The following is a 26,598-nucleotide window of genomic DNA, read 5'->3' as shown; positions in this document are numbered from 1 at the left end:
TACTATACTACTCAAAAATATATATTGTATCATACATAGGTGTTGTGTTCATATTTGTTTATTTATTTTTTCTTTTGTATTAGATATGGCGCAGTAAAGACATATAATAATTATATATTTATTTTATTATCATTAGTCTTGTGTTAAACGTTACACCTACTATTGATTATAAAAAAAATATCGGCAGAGAGTGGGGAACGCAGTGTCTTAACTTAGACTCATGGTAGGGGACATAGGGAACCTAGTACTCTAAGGCTGAGAGTATTAGGTTCCCCATGCCTACCCTGCTGTATGCGGGATACAGGATGAAGCTAATTTATTTAATTTATTTATGTAGTTCATAAAATAACTAAAATATTATACTTTTCTATTAAATATCACGTCTGACTACGTCATAAATTTTTCTTTCACTTAATTTTTTTTTATTTTATTTTCTGAATATGATTAATCCTTATGAAATGTGACATTAATATTTATTTCGTTCTCTAAACATAAATAAATGACATATCAATTATGCATTTCGATGCATGCTTCGGTAAACTAGTACATCGATTATGTTTTTTTTTTTACAAAAAAAAATAATAAAAAAAGCAAAGCCCAATCATTTAAACAGCCAATATCGATAGTGTTATTAAATATTAAATTAGCACTCACTGTAAACCACTACATAAAAAATATCGCACTTCGTCTCCAAAGCTTCCAAACTGCTAATTTTTTTCTCATACGCCTTCCACAGAACAGATTAAAAATGGTGACGATTTAAAAATATAATTGCAAAGGTATAAAATATTAAAGCACTAATAATAACACAGGATACCGCATACGATTCGCACGTCTCGAGAAAATCGATACGAACCGAAATCACAATTTGTCCACGCACTTCTCGATAATAATTATTACATTTTGCGTTTACACGAAATTATTTTGTATGAAAAATCACAATTTTTAATGGAAAATGTTTAGAAAAATAAGATTATTACATAATTGTATTGTAAAAAATGTTTTTGGGAGTTATTGTAGCGTCGGGCGCGTTCGTGTGTTTTCGACTGGGGTGAGTCATTAGCCTTAGGGGTGGGAATGCGTTCCGTTCTACGTTACATGAGGGGTTGATTTTTTAATAAATATTATTGAAAAGAATAATAGATTATTGGTTTTATTTTCAAATTTTGTGATGTTTTTGGTTTAATAGATATGTTTTTTTAATATAATTAATAGTTGTTCGTTTTATTTTTATCTAAACCACCCAATATTTTGGGGTTGCTACAATATTTTTTTATAAGAATAATATGAAAAATAAGCTCTACAGAAATTTTATGATGAGAGAATGGTCTAGATGTTACCTATATGTTTTTGGAAAAATGATTTTTCTTCACGTAAGAAAATGAGTAGCTGTAGTAGTTGTGGCCGTAGTGGCGCAGCGGCACAGGGCTGTAACGCGACGATTGCGGGTTCGATCCCCACTCGAGGAAGTGAAATATTTATATTCCTTATTATTCTATTTCCATTTTTTTAATGGAAAAGAAGATAAAGATGAAATGATGTTGAGACACTTCTATTCTAATATTATAAAGCTGAAGCTTTATTTCAAAGTCGGTTAAATGCAATAAAAATAAACTCGTATATAACATTGAAAAATATAAATTAAAAATTATAATTTGAACTGTATTCAAATTAGTACGTAACAAATGTATTATGCACGTACGTATATCGACGTTTGACTCCAGTGGTTAAAAACTGTTTTCGTAACCACTGCACGAAGATATTAACTTGTAAAATATTTTTGTTGTTTATTTAAAAATAATATATGTATTCAAAAGAAAATGTTCAATTTATTATTTAGTTATAGTCGGTTATAGAGATCCAGATGTTTGTTTTATATAATTTGTAATTATTATTATACACGCTAACACCACTGTGGTAGTTGTCTTCAGTCAATAGCAGTAACATAATGTATTCGAGTATATTTTAATCCAGATCTAAATACAAGTATGAACCTCAGGTAAAAAAGAATATTTCTTAATAAACAACAAATCAGCAATTTAAAATAAAAAAATATATGTAATCATGTCATAGAAAAGGTTTCAAACTCCTATCTAATATTTAAAAATCAAGGAAATTTACGAATAGTAAAAGTTCAATATCGTTCAGTTTTATTTTTACATCACAAGTAGCAACATCTAGGTAAATACTTTTAACTTTATTTAAAAATATATTTTTTTTACTTCACGCCGTACACATTGCAGAATAGGCAGAAGCGGGAACCCTGGGAACCTAGGTATAACATACTTTCATTCCTTATTGATTGTTCCATGTTCCGTGATTTGATTTGATTTTAAGAAATTAAGGGTTCCAATTTCGTACTCAGAAAGAAGACAATCAAATCTTATTATTATTAATTAAAACTATAATACCAAAAACCAGCATAGAGTTACCATCTTTTCAAGCTATAACCATTCCAGCATACCAGCAAAATGCCATACAACAAATATCTTCATATATCAAGAGAAAGGTACGATATCTTGTGCCAGAGATACGAAAAGTTCTCGAAGAGCTTAGAGGATGTTAACACAAAACCTCAAAAGTTGTTCGATGCTTTGAATGAGAAGCAGCTGCAGGAGCTGGCCCTCATCAGAGAAGTCAGCGTGGACTTGCAGAGGAAGAGAGATGAAGATATTAGGAAGGCTGCGGTAATAATAGCTATAAATTATATTTGTTTCACGTTGTATCCCGCATATAATAGGGTAGGAAATTTAGTGTTAAGACACTCTGTTCCCCAAGCACTGCTATATATTTTTTGGAACATAACGCACACTTTGCAGACCAGAGGGAGGAAATGAAAGTCGCGCCTACAGCCAGTGCCGCTTCTCTACCAAAAGTATTTTCAGAGAACCTAGGTCCTAGAGTTAAGAGTTAAGATCTTAGGTGCTTCTACTTTAGCTCATTTTAAACGATTTTTAAAAAGGAAGTTATGTATAGGTATCTATATTTTAGATTTCTAAGCAAATGTGTTATATTTCGTGAGTGTATGTATGGTTGTCCACAAATCTCTCGATAACCAAATATCAAGATAATCCTTCTGCTATATTCTAACTTAGGCATCAGTCATCAAAATCAGTTCATTAGTTTTTGAGATACACGACGAGAGATTTCTAAAGATTAATAAAAAAGAAAGATATAGGTAGATATTTTACCTTAGAAGTAAGTAAACTTACTTTACTTTTTATATATTTTTAGCAACAAGCGGCAGAAGCGGAACAAAAGGCAAAAGAAATAGCTGCCCAAGAAGCTGAAGCCGCCGCTGAAGCCGCCGCTGAAGCCACTCCTGCTGAAGCCTAATCAATAAAAATAAAATAAGACATTATAGTTGTTATTTATTAAAATATATAATTATTTATCTATTTTATAGTGTTTTCTTCTCTTAATAAAATAACCTTTATCTATGAAACAGTCCAATAGGTATACATTTAAGTCTTGAACCACCATTTTAAAAGAGCGGCGTTATTTTTTTCATACACTTAAGTAGGTAGGTAATCTGTTTCCATAACACATTCAATTCCATCCAATTTTTACTAATGATTTTTTTTTTGTTATTTTAAGTGATTATAAATTTACATGAGGCCAGTGGTGAGGCACGGACACAGTGTGACTGTAAAACTCGACTCAGGTTCGATCCCCACTCTATGAAATGTAATATTTATTTAAATTTATATTTCCATTTCTTCGCTCTGGTGTCGAGGAAAAGCGTTGAGTTCCGCCGCTCAACTCGCAATACTTCCAGAATTTGGTGGAAAGTGGGAAACGGAGTGTCTTCCGGTTCCCCACTTTTTGGGGCTCTGTACCCAAAAGGAAAGAACCGAACACCTTTATGATAACTTTGTTGTGTCTGTCAAGACCATTCATCTCTCGATTACGTAATATAAAGCTGAAATGAATATCAAATAATAAGGTCACCGATAAAAGATTTTGTCAAATTATTTCTTCTATCTACAGACATCGATGAGTTACAATTTTAATATATGTATAGATATAAATTTCATAAAAATTAACACAAATATTTATCTTCTACATTATTTATTGGTCTTTTCACGATGTATGTTAATAATGATTAGTAATGTTTCGTCCATAATAATAAATTTGAAAATTTGTTATACTGAAGTAATTAACTTTTTAAAATTATATAAAACTAGCTACCAGCTCGCGGCTTCGCCTGCTTGAACAAAATTATCAATTTACTTTTAAATCTGCGTTACTGTCGTTTTCTAATAATATTGTTTTAATGAAATGAAATAATATTATTTTAAAACAGTATGTATCTGTACCGATATTGAAAAGTAAAGATTTAGCCAATACAATAAAAATATTATATATTTTAAAATGGTATATTTTTTACAATTATATTTATTTCAGAAAGGAAATGTAACATGACAGTGAATTATTTTTATATTTCATTAAAACTGTTTTATTAATAAAAAAATATAAAATTCCATTGTCAATATATGTATAACTTGCCTTCTTTAATTTATGTAACTACTCATTGGAAATATAAAGTTTAAATTAAAATTATATCATATTAGTAAGCAATATAGACCTTAATTTGCAATTACTTATGATTTTGTACCATTACTTTAATATTAATGATAAAGGAGAAAATAACACCCAAAATATGTTAGCATAGAAAAGTATAATTATTCATTAATAATACATGATAGTGTATATATAACTAATCTAAAACTAAGAGTTATCTGTCATTACATCATCATCTTCCTCCTCTGGCTCGGCCAAATCTGGATGACATACTCTAATATGAAGATTCAAGTTGATTTTAACGATAAAGCTTTTGCCGCACGTTGTACATTTGTGGGGACGCTTGACATCGTCATCTATAGTAGACGGGTGAGCTCTAGCTATATGGGTGCGAAGTAAAGACGAGTGCAAGGTTCGGTCGCATTGTGGGCATTTCACATGACAATCTGCCGGCTGACCCTCATGAGTCTGCCGATGCTTCTCCATAGTTATCTTGGACACAAACAGCTTCTGGCAGAAATCACATTTGAAATTTTTTACTTTTGTATGTTTTTTCATGTGGATTTTCAGGCAATTCTTTGTTGGAAACATTTCATCGCATTTCGAGCATTTAAACTTCTTTATGTCATTATGTAGCTGCATGTGAAGTTTAAGATAGGCTTGTCCAGTAAAGCTTTTATTGCAAATCTCACAATTGATTGTACTTGTCAATGAATGGGACTGCATGTGGCTTTTTAGGAACTGTGCGGCTACAAAGCTGCGGTCGCAAACCTGGCATATATACTTCTTGGACGCGTTACCTTCATGCTTACTTCTATGTATATCGAGATGATATTGGGAGTTAACTTTCACATCGCACTGATCACATTTGAATTTCCGACGTTTCTTAGGGCCCTCCTTAACAACAGGCGGCTCGGGCTCCATGGGCGGCATGTCTTTGTCGTTACCGTGAAACTTTTTATGCAACATTAAAAGCTCCATTCCGTTGAACGCTAGGTCGCAAACATCACACCTATACCTCACCTCCGCTTGCTTCAACTCGTATGTAATGCTATTCTCTTGACCGTTATAAGCCTCTGCCATCTTTTCGCTTTTTATTGAAGATCTGTCGTTTTGCACGTTATTTATTTGTTTGTCGCTGCCGGCCGGCTCCATCATAATTTTCATCCAGTGGTCGGTGATTGTTGCACCAGACTTTGTCTCCATTTGCATGGACGCTACGGAGACATAGCTGTAGCTGGAATATTGATCCGTTAAATATGTTATTTAGGTTTAAAACAATACTGGATATTATATTAACGCGATTGTTGTAGCAATTAGCGCGTTGTTGACATGATTGCATCGGTAATTTTAAAAGTTTTTCAATGTGAAATACAAAAGCGAGCCTTGTTACAGTACCATAAATACCAAAAGAGAAGCGAAGCGCGTTGGTTTTTTTTCTCATACATACAACTAATGACAGCGATAACTTTTTAACTTTGACACTATTTCTGTTGCTAGTGCAAAAAAGAATATCTAATATTTTATTTGATAAAAATATTAGATATTTGATTTGAGTGCGTTTTACTTATAATATTTGAGGCCAGTCGTGGCTTAGAGGCACAAGCGTTTGACTGTAAACGTGACAGATTTATAGTCGGCTCGATTCCCATTTGAGGAAATGAAATATTTAAAAACTGTCTTAACACTAGGCTCTGCCTACCCTGCTTCATGCAAAATACAGCGTGAAGCTGTAAAAAAATATAATTACACATTTAATATTAGGAACAAAATTATAACCCACTTTTTGTTTCCCTACAACAAATTTGTATTCACAATATATCATAAATTATAAAAATATAAGTAATTTCTATAAATAAAAACCCACTCTAAAAGTGGATGTGGGGTCAATAGGTATTTTTGATCGATGGATGAATATAAATAAACGTTAAAAAAATTAATGCTGTTGAACTATGTTTAACTAGCTAAGCTATGCTAAATAATTCGACATCATTAATAGGCTAGCGTATTGTTGACAAAATTGCATCGGTACAGTGCCCTACTGTACCGTCGTGTCGTGGCTGCTCTAAAGCCACGTTAGGGCTAAGTTAGGGTTTCTAAACTTAAACATTTTTATTTTAGGCTCACTTGGGAAGAGAATAAGGCGGTCACCATACTGTAATTTCAATTTTTTTTCGAACCAAAAATACAAGTACTATATTTCAGTATATACTGAAAAAGAAGCGAAGCGTGATTTTTTTACATCAAGGTGACAATTTTTTTTGACATTGCTTTTGCTGCCAGCGCAAAAAAATTGTGTGTATTTAATTTTTGAAAAAATGTTAATTTTCGTTTTAGCCTTGAGTCTCTTCAATCATAGATTTTTTTTGAAATAGAGGAATTTAAAAATATTCTGAAAACATATGAACTTTGAACTGAAATATTGAACTTCAATATCAACTTAATGCCTTCGGACATTATATGTAAAGAAGGCATGCAGCTTCTAAGCAATACCCAAGAAGCAATAAGAAGCAAGATATTGATGATGAATAGTTTAATTTATTAGCTCAAACTTTATTATTTATCTTCATGCATCTCCACTACATTATATTATAATAGGGAACTGAAAAAATCATCAACATATTGTTAATTATTTTCATTTTACTTTACTTTCATTTCATTCACATTTCAGTGTTGTTACAATAATTTCATTAATTTGAAATGAAGAGCAACATTCTAAAATATAAAATATATATTCCTTTAAACTGAAATTAATGTTAATTTTATAGCTATTAGATAGATTTTTTTTAATAAGTAGCACAGTCAGCACACACGGAAGCCTATTGTTAAGGCACTCCACGTCCCACTTACCACCAAATTCTGGAGACATTGCATATTAAGTGGAGGAACGCCGCACTTTTGCCTTGTCACCAGAGCGAAGAAATGAAAATATTTAATACTTCATTTCCTCAAAAATTAGGTGTCAAATTTGCAATATTTTTTAGATGAATCAATGCCCAGAGTCATGACATCGAATATTGAATGGTGGAACTCAATGCTACTCTTGATCTACTTCTACTTGAATAAAGCACCTTATGAGGATCAAACCCACAACCAGTATTTACAATTACAGCAGTTTATTGACTGTGCCACATACTATTGAAAGATTGTAAACTTCACACTCATATTTGAAATCTGCACTAGACTTTCCTTTTTTTATTTAAATTCATTTATCAACATTGAAAAAAAAACAGTAGATATCTAGTAATAAATACCTAATAACTATATCTAACAATATTTTATTTAACTTAATCTACATGACTTAGTTTTTCTGTAAAGATGGTGAAACATTCTTGCCAAGTACATTTTCTTTGTATTTTAACTTTTGCACATTTGTAGGATCTTTCAGTAGTTCTTCTTCTAATCTTTCAAATCTTTGGTCTTGAACAGGTTCTGTTATTAAGCATTGAAAATGATATTATCAAATATTACTGTTATTAGGCAGAGAGGCAGAGAGACCTAGTGTTAAAACACTCCATTTTTCTACATATGGCAGAATTTAATGTCACAACTTCATTACCAGAGTGAACTTTAAAATACAATTCAATCAACTAACAATCATTGTGCTTACATCCACACAGTCTCACCAAGCCATGACTGCCTCATAATGAAGTATCTTGTATCATTAGCTGTATGTTTTAATATATTTACTTATTGTAATTTAAAATACTGATTTCAAGTAACACAAAAAATATAAATATGTAAATTGGAAAAATTATCTCCTTTATTTGTGATCCTTGATCCTAGACCAACTGAAAGTATCTTATATGTCTTGACTCTGCCGGAAGCCTATAGATATGTGGAATTCCACATTAATCAAGGAAAAAGATTATAATGATGGTGTTGACTTAGAAATTGGATTTTCCCTGTGTTCCAAGAAACTGTCAAACTGAGACTGAGTATTTAATATTAATTTAGTTTGTGACAAAAAGTGGTTTTGACAGACAGAATTTTCTATTGAAGTATGGAACCTTAAAATGGATATGTAAACATAAGATCTGTAGCAGGTTACAATTGCATTCTATTTTCTTTTATTTATTAGTGTACGATATACGATAACATTTAAGATATTTTAAAAGAAAAATATTTAAAGAAATACTTACTATTATATGGCGTATATCTATCTGATAAGAGGCTTTCTAAATTATAACCAATAACACCGACTACTGCTGCCACCGGCAAGGTTATATACGCCGCATTTGATCGCATAAATTGCATTATAATCGGCCACATCTGTAATTTAATAAAAGAAAAATATTATTTATTAAATAAATACGATTTTGTGTAATATGTAGAATTTATGATAAGCAATGTTTACGCAGAATTTTGATGCACTAACCTTTATTTAAGAAAATATGTGTATCGTATTTAAAAAAAAGTAATCATTAAATGTTTTCAAGATTTCTAAATTTTTGACAAATTTGAACTTGACTTTCCTTATGTCATTTGATAAAATGATAAGTAGCTATAGTATAGTATAGAATAGAGTATACAACTATAGACTATCTTTTCTTTTAGTTTAAGTTATTTTTTTCTGTACATATATCCCGATTTATTTAATTAAGCAGTACCGTAGGGTGTAAGTTTTCCACCTCTGTTATTTAATTTTTATCTTTTTATGAACTATAAACTCGATACTTGGTAGCTAAGTAACATTTTGTCTTGTTCTGAAATTCTATAATCAAGTCACTGCAAGTAATACATTTTTTCTTTATCATAGTTATATTATATTCTTAACCATTTCAAATTATATTATTAATTTTGGAAGTAAAATGGTTCTTTTTTTTAAAATTATTAATTAAACGTTAAAAGAATTAAAAAACGTTAGTCCTACATAAATATTAAATATTTTATCACCTGTTAAATATTTTTTTAAACTTAAATATATTATGACAAATGACATGACATCTATCAGCTGTTCAGTTTATAATTTATATAACCTAAAATAATTATTATTTATAAATAAATAGCAACAGTTTTTATAATTATGTCGCAATCACAATTATTAAATTCAATTCCTATATATTTATACAAAACAATATTAAACTTTCCAAGAAATATTAACTATAAATTATGCATAAGAAACCAAAGTACTAACACTACGAAGAAGAAAACTGCTAGTTCCATTTATCGAACGATGAATATATTTGATAGAAAAGCTAAAATACTACAGAAAGAAAGGGCGGCCGTTGATGAAAATTACCATTTATCTGAGTACATAAAGGAAGAAGTTGGTTGGAGGACAGCTGATAGAATATTTGACATAAAACGAACATTTAAAAATGCTGTTGAATTGGGTAGGTATATTAAGTATATAGTCCTTAATAATTAAATATAACAGTCAAGACTGTCTATTTTTTACATCTTTACTCATAGCAGGAAAATAGAGAGAAATTAGTAACAAGTATTGAGTTTCTTTCGGCCATTTCTTTTCAGGTCTGATTCAGTAACTAAATGAACTGGTAATAAATTATTTGACGTTCATAATATCAAGCAGAAAGCATTAAATAGAGTGTTATCAAATATAGTGTTGCTAGGCCGTCCCATTTTTTTTAACTCCACACTGTATTTTCCCTACAGTATGGTTGACAGAAAAAACCTACATTCTGCTGAGCCCAGAACCCCACATTCTGCTGAATATTTTAATGTTATTGCTGGAGAGGGAAATGAAAACAATCTATTCCCCAGAGTGGGAATCAAACTTACTCATGTTTACATGCTGTGCCATTGTGCCACACCATCCTCAAATTTTTTTATAGCTTCACGTAGTATCCTTTATATAGCAGGGTAGGCAGAGGGAACCTGGTAACCTAGTGTGAAAGAGAAAAGTAGTAGTAGTATAGTGGAAAAGATTTCCACCATGACTGGCCTCACATTTCATTATTATATAAAGTATATTAATATTAAGTATCCTTCTTTATTTATCCCAGGTGCAGGCAGAGGTTATGTTTCCCGACATTTCTTACCAGACAGTGTGGAAAAAGTAACATTATGTGATTCATCACAAACACATTTAGATAAAGCCATAATAGGTGATGGGGTTAGATTTGATAAAATAGTAATTGATGAGGAAAATTTTGATGTAAGTAAGTAAGAAGTTCCAAATGATTGTTACCTTTTTTTTATTATTAACAATTACCTACATGCTGACAGAGCAGCCAGAGGAAACCCAGTGTAGACTGTTCCACATACAATGCTCATTTTTCGATACATTGCAGTGTTGAGTGGCGGATCTCAACGCTGAGCTTTGTTTCGTTGCCAGACTGACAAAATGAAAATAATTCACTCCCCAAATCTTGCATTGCACAGACTATTGTTCAATGAAAGACAGCCCACTAGGGCTATTGTCTCTTTGCAGTCAGATGTTTTGCATGGCATTCCATTGGTCTCATGATAATAAATCAATATTTTCATATCTGTTAACAAGCACATAAGAATTTCGACGTGGCTTAATAAGAAAATATGGTTCTGGTCACAGAACTTGGCCGGTTTCCAAGAAATGTGGATTCAAATTCCGTCACATTAAGATTTTTTTCATATTTTCAGTTTCCTTTAAATAGTGTAGATTTATTTGTATCGTCGTTAGCGCTGCATTGGGTCAATGATTTGCCGGGATGTTTCGACAAAGTCATGGATTGCTTAACACCAGATGGTGTGAGTATTTCTTATTATTATGAATGAATTCTGCAATTTTTATCTTGTCTTAAGTTCTTGCTAGCATATTTGTAGATACAATACAAAAATGTCAGTTCCTTTGTTACCTTAATATTAACTTATAATTCTATTATATTTTATGATGCTATTCACAAAATGTTACAATACTTTAAATATGTCTGTAACATATTTTATTATTATAACAACATAAACATTAAAATATAAAATATAAATGTATGTATAGTACATTACAATATGAATAGCACATTAAAATAATTTTTAAGGTATTCATAGCCTGTGTGTTTGGTGGTGACACGCTGATGGAGTTACGGCAATCTTTACAATTGGCGGAGAATGAACGGTTGGGAGGCATGTTCACCCATATATCACCTTTCACAAGGATAAGGGACATAGGAGGGTTGCTTAATGCGTAAGTATTTTTGTGGCTTGTACTGAAATATGTATTTTATTTATATCACGGGAATCGAACCCGAAACCATCGTATATACAGTCGATTTTTTTCTTTAGTTTTTTCAGTTCTCCACACTTTAATTAATAACATTTTCAAATGACAGTTCTTAGCAATTATCTATGGGTAATGAATATTTGTAAAAGTCTCCTTTCAGAGACCCTAACATGTAAAAAAAAAAACATATTCTAATAATATATCCCAAAATATCTATCCAGCGCAGGTTTCACCCTACAAACGGTAGACGTGGATACCATGACAATATGGTATCCATCTCCTTGGCACTTAATGAATGACATACGGGCGCTAGGCGAAAGTAACGCGGTCCATTCCCGCGCAGTGCAAATATCGAAGGATATTCAGTTCGCGGCGTGCGCCATTTATGACAATATGTATGGGAAGGTAAGATTTATCTGTGATTTTTTATGTTAAATTTATATTTTATATATTAGGGATAAGAATTTCTTCGCTTTGGTGACGAGGTAAAGCACGGCTTTGACTTCCTCTACTCAACACGCAAGGCCTGCAGAATTCAGCGGAAAGAGGGGAAAGCAATTGTCTTAATGAGACCGGAGTGTCTTAAAACTAGGTTCTCAGGTCGCCTCTGCCTATATTTTTATGTGCGGGATACAGCATGAAACTAAAAAAGAGAATCTAGTGCAAGGTCCCGAGATTTGATCGTTCAATTACACAAACTCATTAGGTTTATGATATTAATATAAGTAAAAGTTTGTGGCTCATAAAGAGTATTTTATTACAGGAAATGCCAGATCGTGGAACTCGCGGTGTTCCAGCAACGTTCCAAATTATTAACTTCTTGGGGTGGAAACCAGATCCTTCCCAACCTAAACCCATGGAGAGAGGCAGTGGGGACCTCTCGTTGAAGGACCTGCATCGTATAGATGAAATTATAAAAGAAACCAAGACAATAGAGCTGACCGAGGATGATAAGAAATAAATAGATTTTTGTTCTGTTGAAAATATGATTTAAAATATATGATAAAAGAAACTACATAATAATTTATTAATAAAAAATGCAATCAACCCTTTTTTATTTCTATAAAGAAACTAAATAAATATATTGGTAGAAACTATTGGAAATATTAAATAAAGTGGGAAAGGTAATGAAGTAAAACAAGGCTTCAAATAATTATTAAACAACCAAAGGGAATTATCTAGCAGTCTAATAACAATATCTGGTTCTAAAGAATCCATCGGGCAGAGTGACGTTAGCGATCCTTTTCTTTCGGTCGTCGTTGACAGCCCATAAAAGTGCCAGCCAGTAATTAGAGTCGTTCTTATATAACCTCTATGGTCATTATTTGATTATTTCTAACAATATATATATTTTCATAAAATTTAAAACAATTAAATATAACTACATAATAATGAAACCATATAAGCTATTTACATTTTCTTTTAAAATCTATGAAATATGAGGCCGTCATAGCCCGGAGGCACAAGGGCGTGACTGCAAATGCGACGATTGTGGGTCCGATTCCGACTCAGGGGATTAATAATTTAATATTTGCAATTCTTTGTTCTAGTAACAAAGCGAAGTGCGGCGTTGGGAACGTAGTGTTCCCAACTCTCTGCGAAACAAAAAATCTAATAAGTATTATACTTTTATCTATGCCCTTATGTTATATAGTTTAGATAAAGATATAACTTACGTTAATACAGTTTAGTTTTTAAAGATAAATTAAGCACTTTAAGGGAAATAAAAAGTAAATAACTCATGCCCCCGAGCGCGTATCGAACCCACAACCATTGCATATTTACAGTCTGATCTATGACATCTAAATTTTATACTGTTTTAACAAAAATAAATTAAGTCTATATTGCCGCCGCGTTTACAGCCCGCTACCGTATCGCTGCGCCTTGATAGCCTCAAAATGAAACATAAAGTTTACCTACATTTTTCTTGTTTTCAGGACATAATTTTTAACCAGTCGAATTTTTGTTTTTATATTGATAATTTTATCATCGATTTTGGCTATAAGTTATATCTTACACTATCTAAATTTAAAGAAAATGTATATTTTTAAAACCTGTAAATATATTATGAGTTTAGGTACAGAATCCTACTTCATTGCTTTATTTAAATTTTTAACGTGATACTAGAAAGTATGACTGATTGTCACGTTCCGCTTGTGCCGAGCGTGCGAGCAAGTGGGAACAAACGATAGGCAGGCAAGACCGGCTTGTAACGCATCTATCCGTTCATTGTTACTTGTAATTAACCTATTTAATTAAGTAAAAAATTAACGATTGCAAATAAATGCAAATTTATCGAAAAAAAATTGAAATTTTCAATGAACTCCGTATTTGTATTATACAAAATGTTTATTATTCAGTGATAATAATTCAATTCAATTCATAAAAGTATACAATTTTTCATCAATGTTTTCTATAAAAAATTATTGTCCGTAAACCGACTAGAGAGACAACCAATATTTTTTTCTTAGTAAATTTATACTTATATAAATATTAAATAATTCATATATTATATATGTGGTAAGGTTCTAATTGTTCCATTGTCCACTCGTTATCTGATGAAGATTCTGAAACAATAAAAAAATTGTAAGATCTCTTAAAAAAAACGATATATTTTACTTATCTTCGTTTTAAAATTTCACTAATACTAACGCAATATAAATGCCATAGAAAAGAGCAACAGTATTTAAAATTAAATTCTTAAATTTAGGTATAAAAGTCTGGCAAATATGTTATTGATAATGGGAAGCACGCGCGGCAAATTGCGCAGAAAGCGTATTTTGATGTCTGCACATAGACACCCGCTCACGCCGGACCGATTCCCCGTAAGGGCTCGCGGGGAATCGTTGCGGGGTGTGACCGGGCTACGGTACAGTCGAGTGCAACGCTATCAGTTCATTACTATGAAATATGAATATAATATCATATGATAGCATCATATATGCGGAATGGCGTAGTAGAGCATATTTATCCAGTAATATTATAATAATTAGTAAAAAACACCAAAGCAACATGCAAAATGAAGATATGGTAAATTGAAAAATTAAATAAAAAACTGAATTAAATTATTATAATGAGGCCACATACAAATCTTCTCAATCCAAATTCAATAAAAAAAGTAAAATTTAAAAAGTAAATTTAATATATAAAACATGCAAACAAATACAAGATTTTGGCGTTAGGCAACATGTAAAATCAACTTATGGATAAGTAAAAAATTTTTTAAATAATGGAAATAAAGGTCTTAACAAATAAATTATGTTAATAAATTATATCTCCAAATTAAATCAAAATTTTATTACCGTTTTATTTAAAACGTTAATTAATGCATGCAAGAAAGTAAAAAATAAAAATTGATAAATAATAAAGCAAATAATCAAAGCAGTAATTACAATTAATTATATTCTTGTTTGACCAATATAGTGTGAGCTCGATTGTACCTTTAAAGATGTGTGGGTGCGAATTTCCTGTAAGGACGTAGCGCTCACACTGACGCAAATAGCAAACTATGGCAAAGGGATACCGCACTCTCATTTTTTGTACCTCAAAATTTATTGAAATAATTTACCCAATATTATTTTCTTTTATATAATCTTTAAGAAGTTTAAATATTGCCAGATATTTCTTTATTCATATTGCATAGTTTATAAGCTTGTATTATGTACACTGAATGTTTATGTTGTACATAAGTGTGTATATAGTATATACACATATACGTAAATATCATGTGCCATTAGTTATATAAGCAGAAGCTTAGAATTGATTAATTATTTATTGACTCAAAAATGTTATTATACTTTTCGGGCTAGTCTTGATTTTATTCTCGACAACAATGTATGGAACAGCTGATTATTTTGCGATATTTAGATATCCTCATAAAATTTTCGTTTTGTATAATTTACTACAACATAAACATGATCAGATATTTTAATTATCGTATAGGTAAATGTAATTTGCTAAGCGTGAAGTAAAACAACATAACAGGGTAACACTGATCGAACGTTCTCTGCGCATACGTATACTGCGCAATTTACCGCGCGTGCTTCCCATTATCAATAACATATTTGCCAGACTATACCTTCTTTTATGCATTTATTTTTTTATGAGTTTAGGTACAGAATCCTACTTCATTGCTTTATTTAAATTTTTAACGTGATACTAGAAAGTATGACTGATTGTCACGTTCCGCTTGTGCCGAGCGTGCGAGCAAGTGGGAACAAACGATAGGCAGGCAAGACCGGCTTGTAACGCATCTATCCGTTCATTGTTACTTGTAATTAACCTATTTAATTAAGTAAAAAATTAACGATTGCAAATAAATGCAAATTTATCGAAAAAAAATTGAAATTTTCAATGAACTCCGTATTTGTATTATACAAAATGTTTATTATTCAGTGATAATAATTCAATTCAATTCATAAAAGTATACAATTTTTCATCAATGTTTTCTATAAAAAATTATTGTCCGTAAACCGACTAGAGAGACAACCAATATTTTTTTCTTAGTAAATTTATACTTATATAAATATTAAATAATTCATATATTATATATGTGGTAAGGTTCTAATTGTTCCATTGTCCACTCGTTATCTGATGAAGATTCTGAAACAATAAAAAAATTGTAAGATCTCTTAAAAAAAACGATATATTTTACTTATCTTCGTTTTAAAATTTCACTAATACTAACGCAATATAAATGCCATAGAAAAGAGCAACAGTATTTAAAATTAAATTCTTAAATTTAGGTATAAAAGTCTGGCAAATATGTTATTGATAATGGGAAGCACGCGCGGCAAATTGCGCAGAAAGCGTATTTTGATGTCCTGATCCTCATAAAATTTTCGTTTTGTATAATTTACTACAACATAAACATGATCAGATATTTTAATTATCGTATAGGTAAATGTAATTTGCTAAGCGTGAAGTAAAACAACATAACAGGGTAACACTGATCGAACGTTCTCTGCGCATACGTATACTGCGCAATTTACCGCGCGTGCTTCCCATTATCAATAACATATTTGCCAGACTATACCTTCTTTTATGCATTTATTTTTTTATATACATTTTTAATTCACGCTATATCCCGCATATAGCATTGGCAGAACTTAGTGTCGAGACATTCCGTTCTGAACGAAACGCTAAATTTTCGAGGAATTGCCCGTTGAGTGGCGAAGGAAACGAAAATATTAATTAATTCGTACCCCCAAGCGGGCATCGAACCCACAGTCAAATACAAAATATAAAAGACAAAATATTTATATTCAAATTAAAAATATTCTTTATTCAAATAGACTTATAAGCACTTTTGAATCATATAAGCAAAAAGCTGCCACCGGTTCGGAAGGCAGTTCTGCTGAGAAGAGCCGGCAAGAAACTCAACAGTTGCTCTTTTCAAAATCAATGGTACAATCTGTTACATTAGCTGGCAGCTATCCTGCATTACATTCAATAGACATTAATTCCATATATGTTTGTCCTCTAAGTATTCTTGAACAGTGTAATAAGCTTTACTTATATAAGTGTTTACCTCGATTATCATGTCCTCCCGTGTACTGAACTTGTCTTGCTGTTATTTGTAATTGAGCTGTAAAATATATTATTAATAATTAATTAATATATTATTTTATATAAGAGAGCGTATAGAAAAATCACAGACTTGTTAAAAGTTGTTTTTGTTTTTTTTTAATTTTTTTTTTGATTGTGATTCATTTTTCTCGAGTAGCTGCTGTCGCTTTTACGGTCGCACGCTTGAGCACCTGCGCCACGACTGGCCTAAGGGCTAATATTGATTTAAATATATATTACCTCTGGGTTCCCTTTGCTGATGCCTTCCTTGTACTGAAAGAAATAATAATAATTAAAAGGTATTTTTTGGCTTTTAAAACATTTTTTTATTTATACTAGCTTCTACTTGTGGGTTCGCCCGCTTTGTTAAATGAAAACAACTACTTGTATATGAGATGACTCTGACGGCAGGTACAGTTATATAATCTAGTTTTATGTATATAGCATATATGTAGCTTTTCTCGATAAGTTTTGTTAATAGTAATAATCAATTCGAGTTAGAAGTTCGTGAGATAAGCGCGTTTAACTTAACACACTCTTTAGTTTTATATATATATGTATAATATTAGTAAAGAATAAATATATATTTACTCACATCTTGGTTTCATTTCCACAGGTTTTCTGGATCTTAGTGAATTTGAATGGTTCGTAAGTGTACTCGATTCATCTATTGAGGCATTTACTGCAAATGGAAAAATATATTACACATATGTACATTATTACCTTTATTATATTGTATTATTATATAATATATAATTTTTACGTAGCTTCCGCTAGGTGGGCAGAGGGAACCTAGTATTAAGTTCTATTGTTTCCGTTCTGCATTTTCCACTTAAGTTTTCAAGGCACTACGTGTTGTTTGGCGGTACTTGAAACCAAGCTTTTGCAGCTAGAGCGAAGAAATGAAAATATTAATAATAGATAATAATTCATTCCCTCGAGTGAGGATCGAATCCACAACCGTCGCGTGACAGTCATACCCTTGTGCCTATGCTACGACGGACTCAACATGGATAAGATTTTAAAATAATTTAAAAATATATTTATATAAAATATACTACAATAGTATACTTTGTTTACATTTTTTACTTACTTTCAGCTCTTTTCCTAAGCTTTTCTAAAAGTTCTGTGTTTACTATAGTGTCCTCTGAAATAAAAAAGCTTAAGTTATTTTTATCGTATCTCTTGTATCACTTGTTAACACTATATCCCGTACGCAGCAGAGTAGACAGAGGAAACCTAGTGTTTAGACATTACGTTCCCCACTTTCCGCCAAATTATGGAGATATTGCGTTATGAATGGTGGAAATCAACGCCGCGCTTTGCCTTGACACCAGAACGGAGAAATGCAATGAAATATTTAAATTTTAAAATTCTTGCTCTGGTTTCAAGTGTCTGTCTGTGAGTGTACACCCGATGATATCACGATTAATATTAATTTGGAATAACTTGCTGGAAAAACAAATATATAATTATAGTACGGTGGGTGAGTTGTGGCCGTCTTAAGAGTTTGCGCAGATAAGAAATTTCTTATCTTTGATTATTTTCTTCCCCAGTGTACATTGGGCAAAAGTAAAGAAAATGCGGCCACGAATCGTCTGCCGTACTTTATTTTTTTTATATTTATTTGTTCAACACATTATGTCTCAAGAAGAAGAATTATAGTACGAAGTGACTAATCACTATGTTTAACCACTTTTATGATAAGTGTACGTTATATGGGGTAACAAGAAATAAAAATAGATTCAGATTTGTACTTACGTGATGAGTTGAAAGTATTCGATTTATTAACTGTAACCTTCGATTTGTTGGCAATTTTTGATGGCAGTGTATTTACTGAAACAAAATTGTATATTAAAAACATTTTTTCATGTTTATGCTACATATATAACTTTTAATATAAAATTCTCTGGTTATTTCGAGATGAAGATAATTTCCAAAGATTTCTTTTAGCCTTCACTCTTTATGCCTAGCGGGGTAGCCAGAGAGAACGCCAAAAGCTACGGTCTCTGCATACCTCTTTCGCCTCGTTCTATGTCATCTATATGTCCTCATCCTGTGTACATGATCTTTCACATCAGATATAGATCAACCGAGATCTCTCCCTTCCTCCCTTACCAAATCAAATCAGCTTCACGTTGTATCCTGCACACAGCAGGGTAGGCAGAGGGAGCCTAGTGTTCAGTCACTCCGTCCCTCATTTTTCGCCGATTTTTTCGAGAAATTGCGTGATGAGTGGCGAAACCCAACCCCGGTTTTTTACCTTGGTGCCAGAACGAAGAAAAAAAAATATTCATAAATATAATAATTAATTCCTTCGAGTGGGCATCGAGCTCACAACCGTCGTGTTACAGTCACACACTTGTGGCCCCGCGCCACGTCGCGACGACCTCTCTTACCACTTGAATTAAATATAAATAAAAAAGAGAACTACCCATTGGTGAAGTTTCGGTAGGCGATGACAGTTTCGGTCTGTGTGTCGTTGACGGTTTTTTTGACAGTGGAATGTCTGCAAAATGGACATTTGGCAAATAAAATTGACATTCTTTAAATAAAATTGATATTTGGTTGGAATTTTGGTAAATAAATTAATTGTCATTTAGTAATTTTTATTTGCTATTAATTTTGTAGTAAAGTGTTAAAAAGTACTTACTCTCTTTGGAAATATTCCTTGTATTTTTATATATTAATCGTTTAGCTAAGAAAGAAAAATAATCTAAAACCAACGCGTTTACGGTCATAGACATTAAAATACAAAAAAAAAAAATCTTACCAGGTTTCGGTATTTCGTGCGGTAGCGGCATTTGCTCTCTATGCCTTATTGAATTGGGCGTTCTTACATCTTTTACTGAAAAGAAACATTTAAATATTTACAAAGTACTTAGCATTACTGCGGCGCAGGGGCACAAGCGTATGATTGTAAACGCGACTGGTTATGGGTTCGATTTCCACTCGAGAAAATGAAATATTTAATATTTTCATGTCTTGGTGGTCACTCTGGTATCGAGGCGCGCGACAGTGCCTCCAAAATTCGGCTGAAGATGGGATATGGAATGTTTTAACACTAGGTTCCCTCTGCCTACCCTGCTGTGTGCGAGATACAGCGTAAAATTTAGCATTACATGGGTTTGCCGTGCAGGTGCCTATCGCGTTGCACTCCCTGCAAAAAGACAAAATACAATGCATTTTAAACTTCTTTTGAGATACTGAATCTTTAAAAAAAAATTTTTTTTTTGGTGCACTTTTCATCAAGACACTTTAGTCTACGCTTTCGTTGAGTGTTGAAAGTTGGAACTAAACCCCGCGATTTTTTTATTTTTGACATGAAAATTATTTTCATTACAATAAAATAATATAAATTACCACTTTTTTAATTTTTCTTGTTATCTTACCATTACTTTTCGTTGAGTTTGATGATTGCGTTGATTTTTGTGATCGAATTGAATTTGGACTGCCTGAAAAAATAACACACCTTACATTAGTAGGTTATTATTTAATTATTTTTTTTAAATTAATTAAATTCTCTCAGTTGGAATACCATTGGTTTAAATGAAAAAGCACCATATCAAATATGAATTTTAGTTTTCGAGAAATTAGGGCACAAGTATACATACGTACATTTACAAAATATAGCATAGGTACTCGGAAACCCAAATAGATCATCGTACTCAAATATTATTAACTTACGATACCTTAAGTCAAAAACGCAGGTTGGTAAAAAACCCTAGAAATATATATATATATATATTTAGTCTCTCTATTATCTCCACGTTATATGGTAGACAGAGAGATTCGAAACCGTAAAAAATGACCAACTGATAGCCTCCTTTTTTATGTAGTCGGTTAAAGTAGAAAATAAAGATAAAACTTTACCTAGACTTATTATTGAAAGAGGCGCTGGTTTGTTGCGAGTCCTTGGTGTTTCTGTAAATAAATGTTAAATATGTAAACAAATATTAAATATATTATTTAAATATAAAAAAATGCATAGAGGTTGTCATGGCTCAGCAGCACTACGTCCGACTGTAAACACAACGGTTGTGGGTTCAATGCTTACAAAAGTTTATTTGAATAAAGAATATTTTGAAATTGAATTTGACAATTTGCCTCCTCAGGTGATAAAACAAAGCGCTTCGTTAAGTTCGGCCACTCTATAAACAATGTCTCGAAAATTGGATGCTGCGTGGAAAACGGAGTGTCTTAACACTACGTTCTCTCTGTCTACAATGCTAAATGCGGGATACAGCGTGAAGTGAAATATTTTGAGTAAAGTCAAAGGTTAGTTATAGTATGATATTTAACATTATTTTGCACATTAGAAATAATACTTACTTGGCAATGAATTAATTGGCGGAGGAGTCGGGGCTAGAAGTAAAAAGATTATTATTATTATTTTAATATTTTTCATTTGTATGCGATATCCCGCACATAGTCGGGTAGGCAGAGGGAACCTGGGAACCTAGTGTTGAGACACTGTTCGCATTCCGTTCCCCACTAAGTAAATCATGTATGTTTAAATTGAAATATTAATAAAATTTGAATATAAAGTTACATTTAATTGCTAAATCATTGACCAGCTTTTACCATATAGAGTTTGAGACTTGATTTTAGGTTTTCCTTAATTTTGATTATACTCGTCCCAAGTGAACATTGCGCAAATGTTTAAAAAGCCTAACGTCACAGCGGCCACGACTCGTCGCCCGTAGTGTATTATGTAGATAAGAACTTACCCTTTTGCACTTCCGCCAAACTTTCATACACGTTTAGATCTGGCTTAACTTTTATAGCACTAGCAGTCGGACGCTTGTAGTATCGGGCTGAAAATATTTTATAGAATGTGATATGCATATAGCTTGAAATATATCATAATAGAAAGAAATATTAATGTTATTAATTATTAAAATAATCAAACTACTGCCAACGATTTCTCAATTGCCTTGCGTACTGCACCATTTCTTCCGATATGGTGGGCTTGAACTTCGGGTTTCCAAGCATGATTATACAATAAAATATACACAATTATTCCCCGATTAAGGTACGGAAGAGGAACGAACAGAACGGAAGTGTTTTATTGTGAACAGAGTGTGTAAGCTCTAGGTTCCTAGGTTCCCCCTTCCGTATCCCGGGAAAAAGCGTGAAGCTATGAAAAAAATACGTACCTGTTTCGTTTGAAGTATTTTCGTTCAAACTACGTGCAATGTCATTAACACGCTGTAGTTTAGCTGAAAAAAAATCAATTATAGTATACATTAAAATACACAATTATTTATTTATTAATCTGAATTACTCTTATTCCAATATTCAGGAAACTACAGCCAATTATTTTGTAGCAATTTGGCGAACCAAAACTATTGTATCGATATGACTTTTTTATTTATTAACCGATTTAAATAAAACAACTTAACATTAAAAGTTGAGAAAAGTTTGTCAAAACACAATAGTGAAAACTGAATATAAATCGGTCAAGCTGTTTCTGAGGTAAGCGTTCACAAACATCCAGACAAACATACAACCCAACGGACAACATTTTTAAAAATAATTGTTTTTGGTTCTATTACATAATACATGCCAAATATAACAGATTTACTCACATATATACCAGTTATGGCGCAGGGGCACAAAGTGTGACTGTAAAACCAACTGGTTGTGGGTTCGATCCCCACTCGAGGAGATGAAATATTTAAATTTACCATATCTTCAATGCCTCCAAAATTAGGCAGAAAATGGGGAACGGAGTGTTACACTAGGTTCCATCTGCCTACCCCGGTGTGTGCGGGATACAGCGTGAAGCTGATTTAATTTGATTTATTTTTAATTTCTCACATATCTGTCATGTACAGACAACGATCAGTTACAATTTTATTATATGTATAGATGTAAATATTCATTGCGCCAGTCGTATACCCATAAATTAAGTTAAATTAATTACCTCTTTTAAAGTACCATATTAAACAACAAGTTTGTATGGCGAATAACACCAGTATGCCAACGCCAATGCCTACATAAATATATATAGCTGAAAAAAAATTGTTATATTTAATTCTTTAAGTGAGTTTCGCCATTCAACATGCAGAAAGGAGTGCTTAAACACTAGGTGTCCCCTGCCCTTTGGTAAAAATTTTTTTTTTAACAAATATATTAAAATTTGAACGTATCGAGATTTCAACCATGAGGCCATCGTAGCACATCGGCACAAGTGTGTAACTGTAACGCGAAGGGGGTGTGAGTTTGATTATCTCTCGGGGGAATGGATTATTTTTTATTAATATTTTTATTTTCTTCACTTCCTTTCACTCTATCATGACCTACGCTTGTGTCACTCTGGTACCAAGGCAATAAGCGCGCCGTTGAATTCCGTCACTCAACACCACGAACAATGCCACGAAAATTCGCTGAAAGTGAGGACACACTAGGTTCCCTCTGCCTCCATATATGAGGGATACTCCGTGTAGATGAAAAAAAAAAGACATTTAAACCCGCGCTTCTTCAATACCGCCAAAGCGCTACTATATACTCGTAAGCGCTACTATCGCTATAAGAAATTGGATGATATGATTGAAATTTAAGAAATTAAAGCACAGGTTTCAATTTATATACGTTTTTTTTTTTTTTTTTATTATTTAAAATACTTACACATTGGATTAAAGGATTGGATTTCCTTAGCTGAAATAAAAAAAATAAACAATTAATGGTTTTTCATGATATACGAGTACTTATACAATCACTTAAAAAATAAAAATATAATATATAAGTTATGATAGTAGGTAAGTATATAGTTAGTATTATTCATAAAAATACTTACTATTATCAAGAGGTTTTGTTGTAACTGAAATGAAAAATAAAAAAATTAACATATTATTTTGATTTTACAGTTAAATGAAAGTAACAAAAATATTGGAATAATGATGTCTTTAAAACTTATCCATTACTCGGTCGTTAAACAAGTGACTTTTTTAGAATATGTGGAATAATACTATAAATGCCTTAAGAATAATTAATAAATAGAATTGTCTGTTGCCAAATGATATTTGTAGAAATCTCCATACAGAGATGCTAACAACATAAATAAAATGTAACAAGCGTGTAAAAAATTTCGACGTAGCTTGACGAGAACGTATGACTTAGTGGTCACAGAGTTAGGGCAGTTTCCAAGAGGCGTGGGTTCTATCCCGCTACATTAAAATTTTTAGGTTACTCACTAGAGTCCCAAAGAGCCCAATACCTTCATATATTACGTGTATTTGCGTATCAAAAAAATATATTTATATGGCGCATACTCTGCTTACCCTGCCTGCTGTATGCGTGATACTGCGTGAAGCTATAAAAAACAAAAAAAAAATACCTTTTTCGTATTCATTTCTGTTTACGTTGGTTTCGTCCTCGTGTCTAGTTTTTTGTTGGATAGTTCTGTTGTCTATAAACAAAAAATATTGAATTGAATTAACATTCATATATTCTGTACTAATAATATAAAGCTGATGAATTCGTTTGGTTGAACACCCTAATCTCAGGAAAAGATATTTTTGCGTTATATACTCGTATACTCGTACTTTATTATTTAGTTTTCGAGAGTGATGAGTGATGAGTTCTTCAATGAAGCCGCCTGCGGCTTCTCCGGCTTGGATTTTAAAATGATTTAAAATTATTAAAATGTATTAAGGAAAAATATTTATTATACACATAACGTATTGTACATTAAACGGCTTGGGATTTTATTTATGTTTGTGTGGTTATTATTATTGCATACTTATTTTACGCGAATCTCAATACTACGGTAATTACGGGAAAAAATGTAGTCTAAATTATATTGCTCTACAGACAGACAAAATGTTTAATATTTTTTCCGTTTTAGTATCGTTTAAATAACTTAAAATATTAGTTTGAAATCACAAATATTAGATGAGTAAGACCGCAATATTTAATATTTTCATTTCTAGTAATGAGGCAAAGAGCGGCGTTAAGTTCCGCCACTTAACACCTAATGCCTGAAGAATTCGGTAGAAAAGGGAAAACGGAAGCGCCATAGTTCTGGGTTCGACTTCACTTAGGGGAATGTGTTATTCTCATTTCTTCGCGTCAAGGAGTCAAAATTGGGGTTAAGTTCCTTACTCAAAACACAATGTTTTGAAAATTGGGCGGTGTGAGGGGAACGGAGTATCTTAACATACATATTAAGATATAGTTTGAAGTTAGATTAGGTTAGCCGGTTCTAGCTTGAACGTTAGTTTTATAGTTTAGTTTAGTTTAGTTTTTAGTTTTATTTAATATTATAATTTCTTACCGTCGCCACTCTCATTAATATTTTGACAAGATAATCCAATAATTAACACTAAATTGAACACATAACGGAACATTGTCACATACAAAAATTATAATTTTCAAATGAACAAAGCTCTTCTGAAAGAAAACAATTGCTCTATATGGAAGTTGGTAGATTGTGTAGGGTTACCATAATTAAAGCGATATTTTACTTTATTAGAATTCGGCAGAAAGTGGAGAACGGAGTGTTTTAACACTAGATTCCCTCTGCCTATCCTGTTGTGTACGGGATACGGCGTGAAGCTGATTTTTTTATTTATTTCTATGATATTTAATATTTTTAAGAATCCGTACTCCCAAAAGGTAAAACGGAATCCTTATAGGTTTACCTTGTTGTTAATCTGTCAAGACCATATAACTGAGGTTGCGTGGAGGTATCAAGTTCAAATTAATATCACAAAGAAGTAACTCTTAATTTTCATTCAGCCATTTGACCGGGGCTAATGACTGAAATATAAATATTGCTTTAACTGAGAATCGAACTCATTACTTGTGTAATTTAATTGGCGTTTCTTAATCATATGTTATTTGTCCATATTTTCAATCTCATCATGGTAACTCTACAATGACTAACGCGATGGCACTTCGATGACGAACGTACAACAGGAAAAATTATATTTATTATTGTTAATTATTACAATGTTATAAGCGTAATACGTTTAGGTATATTACAGTGATGATGAGATCGTCGTGGCGCAGTCTGATTATAAACGCAGCAGTTGCGAGTTCGATTCCCAGTCGGGTAATGAATTCATTTCATTACCTTACTCTGGTACCAATACAAACGTCGCATTGAGTTTTGTCACTGTCGTCATCGTGTATCCCACACACAGCACGGTAGACAGACGAAACCTAGTGCTAAAACACTCCCTTCCCCAAATTCTGCTGAAATACGGAGGCGGAACTTAACGCTGCTCTTTGCCTCTTTCCCTCTTTGCCAGGGTGAAGGAATGTAAATACAAATGTAAATAAATATTTAATTTCCTCGAGTAGGATTGGAACCCACAACCTGTTGCGTTTACATTCAC

At 32.1% G+C, this 26,598-nt stretch overlaps 6 protein-coding genes across 9 annotated transcripts in view; 2 read left to right on the top strand and 4 right to left on the bottom strand.

The window, feature by feature from the left end:
- sff (BRSK family serine/threonine-protein kinase sugar-free frosting) overlaps positions 1–1,065 on the bottom strand; it is a 36,729-nt gene extending 35,664 nt beyond the window's left edge. For all 3 annotated transcript variants that reach the window (XM_085204042.1, XM_085204043.1, XM_085204044.1), the window contains exon 1: positions 655–1,065. The gene's annotated coding sequence lies outside the window, so the exon portion shown is untranslated. The remainder of the gene's footprint in view (positions 1–654) is intronic.
- A 1,016-nt stretch (positions 1,066–2,081) lies between these two features.
- LOC146528105 (uncharacterized) lies at positions 2,082–3,359 on the top strand. Of its 2 annotated transcripts, none has more exons than XM_085205117.1 (3): positions 2,082–2,181; positions 2,460–2,687; positions 3,235–3,359. In XM_085205117.1, exons 2-3 carry the CDS (start codon positions 2,472–2,474, stop codon positions 3,334–3,336), a joined length of 318 nt encoding a protein of 105 aa, XP_085061243.1. In that variant the 5' UTR covers positions 2,082–2,181; positions 2,460–2,471; the 3' UTR covers positions 3,337–3,359. The 2 variants fall into 2 exon arrangements, with proteins under 2 accessions (XP_085061243.1, XP_085061244.1); XM_085205118.1 differs by having other exon boundaries at positions 2,127–2,275.
- A 1,303-nt stretch (positions 3,360–4,662) lies between these two features.
- LOC146528104 (uncharacterized) lies at positions 4,663–6,045 on the bottom strand. The gene is made up of 2 exons (XM_085205057.1): positions 5,923–6,045; positions 4,663–5,761 (listed from the first exon to the last, which is right to left on the bottom strand). The coding sequence occupies exons 1-2, from the start codon at positions 5,970–5,972 to the stop codon at positions 4,732–4,734; spliced, it is 1,080 nt and encodes a 359-aa protein (XP_085061183.1). The 5' UTR covers positions 5,973–6,045; the 3' UTR covers positions 4,663–4,731.
- A 1,192-nt stretch (positions 6,046–7,237) lies between these two features.
- Positions 7,238–9,007, bottom strand: LOC146528103 (small integral membrane protein 12-A). Its single transcript, XM_085204040.1, has 3 exons — positions 8,903–9,007; positions 8,667–8,796; positions 7,238–7,956 (listed from the first exon to the last, which is right to left on the bottom strand). The coding sequence occupies exons 2-3, from the start codon at positions 8,794–8,796 to the stop codon at positions 7,826–7,828; spliced, it is 261 nt and encodes an 86-aa protein (XP_085060166.1). The 5' UTR covers positions 8,903–9,007; the 3' UTR covers positions 7,238–7,825.
- A 463-nt stretch (positions 9,008–9,470) lies between these two features.
- LOC146528102 (arginine-hydroxylase NDUFAF5, mitochondrial) lies at positions 9,471–12,730 on the top strand. The gene is made up of 6 exons (XM_085205100.1): positions 9,471–9,860; positions 10,494–10,645; positions 11,110–11,217; positions 11,502–11,647; positions 11,905–12,088; positions 12,447–12,730. Exons 1-6 carry the CDS (start codon positions 9,551–9,553, stop codon positions 12,642–12,644), a joined length of 1,098 nt encoding a protein of 365 aa, XP_085061226.1. The 5' UTR covers positions 9,471–9,550; the 3' UTR covers positions 12,645–12,730.
- A 3,060-nt stretch (positions 12,731–15,790) lies between these two features.
- Positions 15,791–25,677, bottom strand: LOC146528101 (uncharacterized). The gene is made up of 18 exons (XM_085205099.1): positions 25,533–25,677; positions 24,594–24,665; positions 24,054–24,077; positions 23,885–23,914; positions 23,181–23,267; positions 22,411–22,473; positions 21,982–22,068; positions 21,584–21,616; positions 21,125–21,175; positions 20,644–20,706; positions 20,025–20,099; positions 19,686–19,760; positions 19,013–19,087; positions 18,345–18,398; positions 17,847–17,933; positions 17,492–17,524; positions 17,214–17,270; positions 15,791–16,285 (listed from the first exon to the last, which is right to left on the bottom strand). Exons 1-18 carry the CDS (start codon positions 25,603–25,605, stop codon positions 16,221–16,223), a joined length of 1,104 nt encoding a protein of 367 aa, XP_085061225.1. The 5' UTR covers positions 25,606–25,677; the 3' UTR covers positions 15,791–16,220.
- Positions 25,678–26,598: the final 921 nt, after the last annotated feature.

The sequence above is a fragment of the Heliconius melpomene genome, chromosome 20 (genome assembly GCF_056956725.1).
Source record: "Heliconius melpomene rosina isolate 202511_hmr_F chromosome 20, ASM5695672v1, whole genome shotgun sequence".
NCBI lineage: Eukaryota > Metazoa > Arthropoda > Insecta > Lepidoptera > Nymphalidae > Heliconius > Heliconius melpomene.
The sequence above is the reverse complement of the archived record's forward strand: the minus strand, read 5'-3'. Positions and strand labels throughout refer to the sequence as shown.

Excerpts from the sequence above, each read along its gene's own strand:
- LOC146528105 (XM_085205117.1), top strand. The coding sequence starts at position 2,472 with ATGCCATACAACAAATATCTTCATATATCAAGAGAAAGGTACGATATC. Across the intron at positions 2,688-3,234 it reads AAGATATTAGGAAGGCTGCG|CAACAAGCGGCAGAAGCGGA; the intron begins GTAATAATAGCT and ends ATATATTTTTAG.
- LOC146528104 (XM_085205057.1), bottom strand. The coding sequence starts at position 5,972 with ATGTATGAGAAAAAAAACCAACGCGCTTCGCTTCTCTTTTGGTATTTA. Across the intron at positions 5,762-5,922 it reads CTTCTCTTTTGGTATTTATG|CTACAGCTATGTCTCCGTAG; the intron begins GTACTGTAACAA and ends TCAATATTCCAG.
- LOC146528103 (XM_085204040.1), bottom strand. The coding sequence starts at position 8,796 with ATGTGGCCGATTATAATGCAATTTATGCGATCAAATGCGGCGTATATA. Across the intron at positions 7,957-8,666 it reads TAGATATACGCCATATAATA|AACCTGTTCAAGACCAAAGA; the intron begins GTAAGTATTTCT and ends GCTTAATAACAG.
- LOC146528102 (XM_085205100.1), top strand. The coding sequence starts at position 9,551 with ATGTCGCAATCACAATTATTAAATTCAATTCCTATATATTTATACAAA. Across the intron at positions 11,218-11,501 it reads ATTGCTTAACACCAGATGGT|GTATTCATAGCCTGTGTGTT; the intron begins GTGAGTATTTCT and ends ATAATTTTTAAG. Across the intron at positions 12,089-12,446 it reads ATGACAATATGTATGGGAAG|GAAATGCCAGATCGTGGAAC; the intron begins GTAAGATTTATC and ends ATTTTATTACAG.
- LOC146528101 (XM_085205099.1), bottom strand. The coding sequence starts at position 25,605 with ATGTTCCGTTATGTGTTCAATTTAGTGTTAATTATTGGATTATCTTGT. Across the intron at positions 21,176-21,583 it reads GCCAATTAATTCATTGCCAA|AAACACCAAGGACTCGCAAC; the intron begins GTAAGTATTATT and ends ATTTATTTACAG. Across the intron at positions 17,525-17,846 it reads TGTGGAAATGAAACCAAGAT|TACAAGGAAGGCATCAGCAA; the intron begins GTGAGTAAATAT and ends TATTTCTTTCAG.